This window comes from Coptis chinensis, chromosome 7 (genome assembly GCF_015680905.1).
Source record: "Coptis chinensis isolate HL-2020 chromosome 7, ASM1568090v1, whole genome shotgun sequence".
In the NCBI taxonomy this organism is placed as follows: Eukaryota; Viridiplantae; Streptophyta; class Magnoliopsida; order Ranunculales; family Ranunculaceae; genus Coptis; species Coptis chinensis.
Genome location: NC_141462.1, coordinates 90,221,115 through 90,232,439, shown reverse-complemented (window position 1 = coordinate 90,232,439; position 11,325 = coordinate 90,221,115). Strand labels below are relative to the sequence as shown.

Here is an 11,325-nt window from a genome sequence, read left to right as displayed (position 1 = left end):
CTTACGTTGCATTTATGGTATTTGTGAATATTTATGGGCTAGGCAGATTATAATTCAAAATAAACAAAAGAACCTTCAGACGAGTTATGAACAGCTCAACGATGGTGGGAAGGATCTCCAATATAATATGGAGACTCTCGTCTAGCGTCAGGATGCGCATTGGGTAGAAATGAAGGCACAGATGGAAGCACATCGCCGATTCCGAGTAGAGATTCTAGAGTGCATGCCACCCATGGGGGGTTCTTCTTCTAAGAAGGCGCCTGTGAGGCATGAGTGCTGTCCCCGAAGGACGGATGGCTCGGGCCCATCTTCATCCCAAGCCCAATCTTTATCCCAGGGTCCATCTTCATCACATGGCTAGTTGTTTAGGAAATATTTGTTGCTTTGATGTTCTTTTTATTGCTTTTATTAGTTCGGATGTTAAGTTGTTGAATTCAGTAGTTAAATTTGAATTCGGTAGTTAATTGTATTTGAATTTCGATTTTTAATTTAATTTGGTTCTTTTCAAATTATGCGATGATTTTTGCGTTAATCCCACCTTCCTGAATTGTTTGGGGTGGTATTATTTCTTTTAGCATGGTTTTTATATAATCCACAAGTTTAGAAGTAATTTTGCGATGATTGTTGGGAATGTTGCCAATATTGGCATGGTTATGATTAGATATTGTGGTAGGATGAAATTTCAATGAGTTAAGAAGTTGCTATTCTAAATCCAATCTAAAAGATATTAAGTTTGTTTTGGAATAAGGAATATGGGTTGTTTTCGTTCTAGGTTTTGGAAATATTTTGTTTATGGCAATTGCCTTAAATTTTTTGGCAACTTGTTAATCCATTTTAGAAACTAAAACCCTATATAAACTTCCTTCATTCTCCACACAAAACCCACACATCTCACTTTCATCTTTCACCTTAAACCTCCAATTTTTCCTTTTATTTTTCACTTCACCCCCTTCGAAACACATGAAGCCGACCCCGCCTCCCAAGACAAATTGTGGCGGCTGCTTATACTGACACTGTTACTCCATTTGCACTTGAAGCGACCTACCATGCCAAAGGCTAAATTTGAGCACCACCGCGCACCACGACCTCCGGGCAGGCTAAAAATCTGATTTTTGTGGGTTGTTCCAGGATCGTTTGCACCTTTTCTAGAGAGTAGTTTTGTGATGACATCTCCTACAGTCATACCTGAGCAGTCTTTCGAAGACTTGTTGGGAAGTGAGACCTATGGAGGTTGGTTCCGCGACAGGATCTTACAGTTAGGATGGCAACATCTACTAGTAAGTGATGATGACTCGTACTCACCTCAGCTTACTGCTTATTTCTACAATAATGTTAATTTCTATTGTAACCAAGATGGAGAACAACAATTCTTCATCGTAGTTGATGACACGCCACTAGAATTCAGTAAGAATTTGGTAGCTTTGGTTTCAGGATTGCCTTTGCCTAATCCTACACACACGAGGGGATAAATGACTGATAATGCATACCTATTTGACTATGCATATTTCCACAAGTATTATGGGGGAGGGGTGTTTCGTATAATGGACCAAAGGCGATATAACATAGCCCTTGGTAGCCTGTCCCTGAATGTAGGCACCACCATGTTATTCATCCTGATGAATATTTTAGGGGAGTGGCAGTTTACTTCAAATAGTACTGGCGATGACGCGTTTTCCTTGCTTTTTAGGCGGGGACGTCGCCTATATGACATTCCCAGAGTTTTAGTGGCTAGTCTAAAGAGAGCCCATAACATGAGGCATAAGTATCTTCTTATGCCTGTTTTGGTTTGCCGTATCATGCGTGGTTGTTTACCTGTATTCTGTACCCAGTTCACGGATTGGAAAAGGGTTGAAGTCATGAGACCCACCAATTGCGTGGTTCGTTCATTTCGAGTTATGACTTGGCTGGGATGGCACGTGCAATCTTATTTGGTTGCTCTTTACACCCCATCAGACTGAGTAACACTAGACAGGTTAGCACAGGTGGATGACACACGGCGAAGGGCTTGGCAAGTTATTATAGCGTGGCAGGACGCAAAAGAGCCTTGGTCCTATGAAGAGGATGATGATGATGCTTAAACGATGGAGATAAGGTAAGTTTTTTTAGTTTCAGTTCATGTTTGCTTATGTCCCAAGCAATTTGATTCTTGTTAACCCCATAACGGGTGGAACTCATATAGAGTTGCGTCTATTTTTCTTTTTCTATATTAGTATGTTTTAACCTTGTTTTGCAGATGTTCCAGAATTTTACGCGTTTCCATGGTATTTTTCTACCCTTTTTATTTTAATACTTTGAGGACAAAATATGCTTCTTGTTTGGGGGTGGCATAGAAACACGTGTAATTAAGGCATCTGTTAGGATATAGATAGGTACAATATGCACTTGTTTTCAAGTTAAAATTTCATAAATTTCAAAAAAATAAAAAATAAAATGTTATGCTATACACTTAGGAATATTGGTATTGTTTTCTTTCTCTATGCTCTTAATAATCTAGAAGTCTCACGTTAGTTTTTGCATTATAATAGTTTTTAGAAACTTAGGTTAATATGTAGGTAATAATCTTTGCATCTATCTATAAATATATTACATAAGTATATATGATTGTTTGGCAGTAAATTTCTGAAATCTAGGCTAGGGTACTTATTCTACAAATCCTGTGAGAATATAGTCTAAAGCCTTATACGAGTGAAATATTTGAGAAATAACACAAGGGAGAAGTAAAATCCGGATAGAGAAATCACACGTCCACTTGCTTGATTATTATATCATATCCTAAGCGAGAATTTAGGCCTTTTTTGGATCGATATAGCCAGAAATTCAAACCTTATGAAATTATTTTCCGTTAGTCGCCCCTCTGAGTCTTTCTTTAGCCTTTCATAAACCACAATTCCTTTACCCTTTTACAAAAACAAAACAAAATAAAAAAATCAACTTACCCATTTTAGAATGAGTTTGAGAATAGGATGAGTGAAGAAAAGAAAAAAGAAAACACATTAATGTAAACAAAAAAAATTTTTTTTTTGCTAAGGTTCGCAGACTTCAAACCTGTATTAATCATAATCTCATATACATTCTATCTTGCGCATCCTCCATTACAAGTTTAGATAGATCACCATCCAAAGGAGGTAGGAAAAACAGCAATGAGTCATGTAAAACATTACATAGCTTTGACAAAAAGTCAGCTACCCGATTGGTCTCCCTATAAACATGTTTGAACTCCGCTACTTCGAATTGATCTTTCAAAGCAATAATGGAAGCGACGATATTAAGGCAGTACCAAGGGGGTTCCTCTTTGCCTATGATCGCCCGAATAGCACTTGTAAGTCGACGAGTAGTTACTCTTGTATAGTCAATGTCTACCGCACCCTTCATACCGGTTTCAATGGCTAAAAGCTCCCGTGTCATAACCGACTTCTTAGTAGAACTGCTCGCGAATGCCGGTTTCACTGCCCCTGTTTCATCTCTAATCACTCCCCCAAATCCATTTGAGTCCTCGGTAACCGACCCATCAGTATTTATCATTAGCTCACCTAGTTTAGGCCTAAGCCACGAGCACTAGCTGGGGTTCGTTTGTGTAAAGGAGACTTGTATACCGATTCTGTCAATCAGTAATCTAGCTGCTACAGTCTCTGGAACTTCCTTCAACACAGTTTGTAGATATATCTTCATCTCCTTTTGCACTCTGCTGAAAACTTGCTCTTCAGTACGTTGTTGTTGCTGAAATCTCCTCGCATTCCTTTCTCTCGGATAAGTAAAGCTTGCAAAAACAATAGCTTTTATAATTTCAGCTTCCATAGTAGCAGGACGACATAGCCATAACAATCTGTACCATTCAGAGGTTGACGCTCTAACACAACAGCTCAAACCCATCCACCTCTTCACTTTTGCCCACACTCCTCTTGTAAACTGGCAATCAAAAAACAAATGTTTCGAATGCTCTCTTGAGGTGTTGCAAAAATAGCAATTCGACTGGGTTAATACCTTCCTCTTAACCAACCTGTCCTGAGTCGGTAATGCATTTGCAAAGAGCTGCCACCCTGTAAACGAATGTTTCGGAAGAACAAGCCTGCCCCATATCAACCTGTACCACTTCACCTTGTTTCGGATCTGCTTAAGAGCACGGTATCTTGACCGGATGGTGAATCTACCCGATCTTGTTGGCGTCCCAAATTACTTGGTCTAGAGAGAGGGGTTCAAATCGTTCCTTCTATTTTCCTCTTGAGCTCACCGTCGGGCAACCGGTAATGATCCGGTTCCATCTCCCATCTCGTAATAAGCTCACTCACAAGCGCATTATCCGGAACATGAAGTAGTTGAACTGCTTCTGCCCACTGAATTAATGGTGCGTCATGACACCACGGATCATGCCAGACATAGGTCTGCCCACCCTTCGCTAACTGATGCCTTACAAACTTTTGAGTTGCTCCCCTGTGCTTCAAGACATTTCTCCAGACCCACGAGGCATCGGTCGGTACTTTCATAGTCCAAAAGTGTTGGTTTCGGATATGATTTTCAACTGTCCACTGAACCCATAAGGAGTCTTCATAGCTCGCAATTTTGAAAACTAGTCCACAATAGGCAGCCTTATTCCATGTCTTCGGATCCACAATGCCCAAGCCTCCCTGATCTTTACCAAGTCTGAGAGTAGCGTGACTTGCATGATGCATTTTGGAGTTCATATCTGGCCCTGACCAAAGGAATCTATTGCAAATCTTTGCGATGTCCTTCAAAGTTCTCTGGGGTAGGATGAAGGTTCTCGCCCAGTAGACATGAAGAGAGGAAAGGACAGATTGTATCAATTGGAGCCTTCCAAAGATGTGTTAGAGACTTATTCTTCCAATTTGCTATCCTCTTTGTCACCATTTCTATTTCTATCAACGCACTCCTTAATTCCCATTCTAGAAGCGGTGAGGGGAAGGCCTAAGTATGTTACCGGTGGCTGGACTAGTTGCACTTCCATTATATCCGCTAACTCCTGGGCTTCATGCTGACTCATACTACCCGCATAGCGGTGTAGTCTTCTCGACTACTCAACTTCGAACCGATTACATCATGCGAGAACTCCTCAATGGTATTCTTCACAAATTGAACCGTGTTGGGATCACCTTTACAAAACAGCAAGATGTCGTTTGCAAAGCTAAGATGTGTAATGCTCAATTTCTTACATTTAGAATGGTAAGAATATTCCTTCACTGCCACCTTATTCCTCAACATGCCACTGAGCACTTCCATTACTAAGACAAACAGATAAGGCGAAAGTGGATCCCTCTTGGCGAAGACCTCTAGCACCAAAGAAAATAACCTTGAGGTGTTCCATTTACTAAAATGGAGAAATACGGTGAGGAGTAGCACATTTTCGTCCACACAATGAACTTATCTGGGAATCTAAACCTTGCCATCACCATCTCAATAGTTTGCCAGCTCACGGTATCATATGCTTTGGTAATATCAATCTTGATAGAGCATCGTTTAGTCCCATGAGCCCTTGTGTATCCTCTAATAAGTTCATGAGCTAGTAAGAGGTTATCCTGAATGGATCTGCCCGGAATAAAGGCAGATTGTTGCATGGAGATGATATCAGGCATAAATAGCTTCATTCGATTAGTGAGCATTTTGGAGACACACTTATAGAGAACATTGCAGCAAGCTATCGGTCGGAACTCTTCCACCCTGGATGGTGTTGCACATTTCGGGATGAGACACAAGTGAGTTGAGTTCACTCCTCTATGCACAGACTGAAGAGAGAAGATAGAAAGAATAGCTTGAACAAACTCATCTTTCACCCATTGCCAGTTCTTCTTAAAGAAAAATGCATTGAACCCATCAGGTCCTGGGGCCTTATTATCCTCCATCTCAAACAGAGCTTGTTGAATCTCGGCCTCTATAAACTCCTGTATCAATGTCTCTGCTTCATCTGGGGACAGAACCCTAGAAAAGTGCAGCCTCTCAAGGTATTCAGGATCACATCTAGCTGGGGACGGTTGTCCCAATAAGGTCTTATAGTAGTCAACAAAGGCTGCGGAGACTTCTTCATGCCCTTCCCTTCTAGTACCAGTATCATCATTAAGAGCCCAGATCAAATTACGACCTTTTCTCTCTTTAATCATCTTATGGAAAAACTCATTACATTTATCTCCATATTTCATCCAGTCACATCGAGTACGGTGCCTGAGATCCTCTCCTTCCATGATGATAAGGCGAGTGTTGACCGTGCCTCTTTTTCCTAGTGCATAGTAGAGCATCCATTGGATTACTTTGCTTTGGCTCTCTCAGATATATACTTGAGTTCCTTCCTAGCAGCCCTCGATCTGCTTAGTTAAGTCCGAAAGGTAAGAATTTTGCCCAGGCTTTTCAACTTGCTTTTCAACAATTTGAGCTTTTAGGCGTCGGAGAAGAAGAGGGCTGCCATTCACTTGCACCCTCCAACATTTCAAAAGGCCAAAGAACTCGGATGGAGGATCCAAAAGTTACTAAACCTCGAAAGGAGGACTAGCGGCAACTCGCTGATGATAGTGATAACTATCGGAGAGTGATCTGAAGTACCCGAGGGCAGGTATTCTACATAAGAGTAGGAGAATGTAGTACTCCAGGCACTATTCACCAAACATCGATCAATTTTAGACCACTTCCTATCAAAATTGGTCCATGTATAGAACGCTCCAATAGCTTTGAGATCATACAGCTCAGATGTGACAAGACAATCCCTGAAAGGGGTGGTTTCCCTAGGGTGCACCGCTTCACCACCAATCCGTTCAAACGAATAAAGAACATTATTGAAGTCTCCTGCAACGCACCACTCTCCTTGAGTGCCATTGTGAATATTGCAAATTTCAGCCCATAGCCTCGTTCTATCTGCACTATTGTTACTTGCATATATCACAGTAAAAAAGAAAGTTTTCAGAGAAGGGAGCAGATCAATCTTACAATGTATAAGTTGCTCAGTCTCCTTTATTTTCGATAGTGCTATAACCCCCGGATCCCATGATATCCAGATTCTGCCATTGTCACTGCTACTGTAGTTGTTTACAAAAGGCCACGAAGGACAACAGAGACTACTGATAAGCTGAAACTTCTCTATTCTAACTTTCGTCTCCACCATAGCAAAAAGACATAAATTATTCACCCTTCTAAATTTATTCAGGTAACTAGCTTTATTGAGGTCATTAAGGCCTCTTACATTCCAAACAGCGAGCTTCGACATGGCTACCGTTTATGTTTCCCCTTCCTCCCAGAACCCTTGTTCTTACCCTTCCCTTTGTTGATGAAATTTTGTGGATTCTGTTGCTGCTTAAACTGAGCCCTTGTTATCACTTGCAAAGGAAGTAGGGCTAAGTCTTGAGGACTATGCTCATCATCAAAGAATTCTTTTTCGTTTTGAGATCATCATTGATGGTTTCTTCCTCCGAGGCATTTGCTCATATAGAGCCTGTTCTCCTTGGAATTGTGCTTCCCGCCATTTGTTGATTCATCATAAACCACTATCTCATTGTTGTTCCCGAGACTCTTCACCCCTCTTGTAATAAGAGAAACCTATTCCCATACCCAAATTGGTTCTCTTTGTACTATAACTTCACCCCCACTGGGTACCACAGTTACGGTATTGACTCCTCCTCCACATTGACTGCTACTGGAGAAGTAATACCCATCTCCCCTGTTATAGGACTAGTACCAAGGGCATTTTCATTATTCAGACCGATTGATCGATCTAGTCCTTGCGCTGTAGCAACCCCACACACTCCTCCTTCCCCAATCGAGAATAAGGACCCATCAGTATTATTTTGATCCTCCCTGTAGGGCGGGTCCTAATATCCCAATCCGATTGTTGGCCCCCAAGTTGGTGCTATTCCGCTGGTTTTCAATCCCTTCAACATTAGTTTCTAATCTAGTAACGCCACTAGTTTCACCCCTCACCATTTTTCGAGCATTCCATCTCCTCACAGTTCTAGCCCCACATCTGCTTGTGGAATGACCAAACTTGTTACACTTCTCACATGACAATGGTTTCCATGTATATTCAACTCCCACCACTACTTCTCGTCCTTTCACCTTAAGCCGAATAGTAGGTTCGTATTTATGGTTTACAGGGACCTCTACACATACCCTTGCAAACGGCCCATCTCTTTCTTTTTGCGTTCGTCATCCATGAACATTGGAGCTGCTATCAAACCGGCAAGATAGGATAATCCATCCAAAGTCTACATTTCTTTAGGAAGGTCATGCGGTTTCACCCAAACTGAACTGTGGTGAGAACACTCCTCCTCAGTCCCATCTCAACACTCCACGGCTTAATAACAAAGATCCTCCCTGCAATAAACACCGGCCCCGATTCCAGAACCATCTGCCGATCTTCATTACTGGTAAAGCTCAAATAAAATAGCTCCTTATCAGTTGTAATTTCAAAGCTTGCTTTAAGCTTCCAAGTCTTAGTGAGGAAATCCCTGACAAATGGGAAAGACAACCTCTTATCTAAGAAGTACCCAACTAAATAGTCATCCCATTGCTGGATACCTTGGTCGACCAGATCGTCAGGAACCATGGCAACCCCATCATTGAAGATTGGAGAGAAGCTTCTCAAAGGAGTGAGAGACGATACCACCCCAGAACCATGGAACAAAGCACTCCACGAAGATGGAGCAGCATCTCTTACAGGAACAGTATTACTAGCTTGATTGTTAAGACCGCTAACCATAATTACAGGAAATTAGCAGTACAAAGCCAAGAGTTTGAAAAACCGGATATTGCTTAAACTGGAAGGAATTGGAGGGAAGAAAGAGATAAGAATCTATTACCAACCAAAAATTACCATTCTAAGTAATAATTGGTGCATCGGATCAGGAATCAGGATATCATTAAGTTACTCCTGGTCTCCCTTTAATGTAAACAAAAATTAGTTAGTTGCTTCAGAAAAGAAAAAGAAAAAAAGTTTCCATCCAAAGAAAAGAAAAGAAAAATAAAAATAGAAACAAAATAAAAACTCCAAAAATAGAATAAAAGGAGTCAAAAAGCCAAAATAAAAAGGCTAAAGATGGAAACAAAGTGTAGAAGCAAAAGAACAAGGGTTTTTCTAGTTACATAATATGAAAACCCTATTAACTCAAACTTGTCCTTTTTGAATATCTATTTTCTTCATTCTTAAACCATCTCCTAATCCCCGCAACACCTAATAAAGATCTCTAGCTCAATTAGGAATATGTTAGTGTGATAATAAGTGACAGATGTGTTTGATCGACTTTGGCTTCCTTGTGTATCATTGAGATTTTAAGGTAAAGTGTGCCCACTGCACACTGGAGTAGCGAAACTTGAGCGGAAAAATCAGAGTGGTTTTTGTCTTGACATTTATGTGAGGACCTACTTAAGGACGCTATTATGAGTTTTCAAAAATGGACCTGTTAGTGCATTTCATAGTATTACACATTGTATATATGCTTCTTCGTAGATGATTGATTATTATGCATATATTAGCTTAGGTTTCGACTTGATTATTCTGTATTCATTGCTAGTGAGATGTATAGATTATTGAGACATAAATAAGGAAACAATGGATTTATTTCTTAGTCGTTGTAGTATAGATGAAGTTTGTGAGTAACTTCACTGGAAAACTCTCACGAGGCTATAACTCGTCCACTAGGGAATTTCTAGTGGTTTAAGGCCTTGTTGCATATGGTCAATGCAATCGCACTCAGCAAAACGAGATTAGTTAGAACTCCATTTTTGGTCACTTATTCTAATTTCTCATATTTGCTTGAGGACAAGAAAAATGCTGGTTGAGGGTGGTTTGATAAGAGCCCAAAAATGTAGTTTTAACCCCTTAATAATAATACTTTTAGACCAATTATGCGAGTAATAAATAAGAATTAATGCTGATTACATGATTTTATGTATTTCAGGCATTGGAGTCAATTATGCATAGAAATATGTCACTTTTGCGAGATAAAGGAACAAAAGTTGGTTGCTAAGAAGTTCTATGATTAAAGGCCAAGATTCAAGGAGAAAAAGCCTATTTAAAGCCTAGTCAAAGCTGAAAAGCCTATTGAAGGAATTCAGAGAGCTTTGGACTTGGACTGGAAATATATATGGGTTGAATCAGATTCTTCCTCAGTGGTTAAAGCCTTTCAAGAGGACATAGTACATTGGAAAGTTAGAACTAAATGGAGGCATCTAAAAGAGAAAGCCACATGGATAAATGTAACTGCAACATGGCGAGAAACTAACTTAGGAGCGGACAGTTGTTCGAGACATGGAGCGACACTACAAAGGGGGGAAAGTAAATGGTGGGACACAAGGCCTCCTTTCATGAGAAACCTGGAGAACCATTTCACTACCTATTTTCGCTTCTCTTATTGATTTTGGGCTGTAATAGGTGGGTACACATATGATGTTACTCACACTAGACAACTTTTCTCTTCTTATTCTTTTCTTTGTATCTTTTCAATTTATTCTTTTAATCAATTAACTTTTAGCAAAAAAAAAAAAAAAAAAAAAGTCAAAGTCAACGAGGGCAGAAACATAGCACAAAAATTAGCAGAACTTCCGAAGACCGTATCTTTGGACTCAGACCTCAGAATTGGGCCTACCTTATGTCAAAACGACCGTCTTGGAAAGAGTTTTCCAATGGTTCAAACCACAACCCAATCAGAGGAGTAGAAGTGGACAAAAAGTCAGTTAAAGTCAAATCCAGCTGAAAAGACCTCTATGGATTGAAGAAATTGGGTTTTGGGCTTGATTTTCCAGTCCAAAACATGGCTCCAGGCCCATGCACAAAATTGGGGATCTCTTTCTCTTCTTGAAGGAAGGAAATGAGGCGGACTAATTAGCGAGACCTAGATTAGAAAATAAATTAGCTTAGACTCCATTAATTAGTTTTATTTACTTGTTTTTAATTCAGTTGTTGATTCAATACTCTTTTATGTCATTAGATCAACAAAGTTAGTTTGTTACTCATAATCTAGTTTTAATTATTAAATCACTTAGATCTAATTTCAATCATGTAGTTATTAATAATTTCTTAGTTGTTAATTTAGTTTTGAATTCTTGATTAGATTAATATGGTAAATTTATAAACTTTATATCATGTCTTACTGAAATTCATATAGAAATGATAGTTTAATGAGTCAAGGCTAAAATCTCAATTAGAGGGGTTTGAGGAAGCCTTGATGAAACTTGATTTTGTGAGCTTAGAAATCGTCGTGATAATCTATTCAATTCTAGAAAGTAATTAGTTCACCATGAGAATGGGTTTGATTGCTTCACATGCAAGTTATTATTTGGTAGAGATTGCCATGAATAATTAGGGATTAGAAATACCAGTTTGTTATGCGAAAGCAT

The 11,325-nt window shown here is 39.7% G+C and overlaps 3 protein-coding genes across 3 annotated transcripts; all 3 read right to left on the bottom strand.

The window, feature by feature from the left end:
- Positions 1-3,054: 3,054 nt before the first annotated feature.
- LOC147489873 (uncharacterized) lies at positions 3,055-3,522 on the bottom strand. The gene has a single exon (XM_086574757.1). It carries the CDS (start codon positions 3,520-3,522, stop codon positions 3,055-3,057), a length of 468 nt encoding a protein of 155 aa, XP_086430883.1.
- A 671-nt stretch (positions 3,523-4,193) lies between these two features.
- Positions 4,194-4,667, bottom strand: LOC147489872 (uncharacterized). Its single transcript, XM_086574756.1, has one exon. The coding sequence runs from the start codon at positions 4,665-4,667 to the stop codon at positions 4,194-4,196; it is 474 nt and encodes a 157-aa protein (XP_086430882.1).
- A 1,763-nt stretch (positions 4,668-6,430) lies between these two features.
- Positions 6,431-7,201, bottom strand: LOC147489871 (uncharacterized). Its single transcript, XM_086574755.1, has one exon. The coding sequence runs from the start codon at positions 7,199-7,201 to the stop codon at positions 6,431-6,433; it is 771 nt and encodes a 256-aa protein (XP_086430881.1).
- Positions 7,202-11,325: the final 4,124 nt, after the last annotated feature.

Coding starts and splice junctions, on each gene's coding strand:
- LOC147489873 (XM_086574757.1), bottom strand. CDS start 3,522: ATGATAAATACTGATGGGTCGGTTACCGAGGACTCAAATGGATTTGGG.
- LOC147489872 (XM_086574756.1), bottom strand. CDS start 4,667: ATGCATCATGCAAGTCACGCTACTCTCAGACTTGGTAAAGATCAGGGA.
- LOC147489871 (XM_086574755.1), bottom strand. CDS start 7,201: ATGTCGAAGCTCGCTGTTTGGAATGTAAGAGGCCTTAATGACCTCAAT.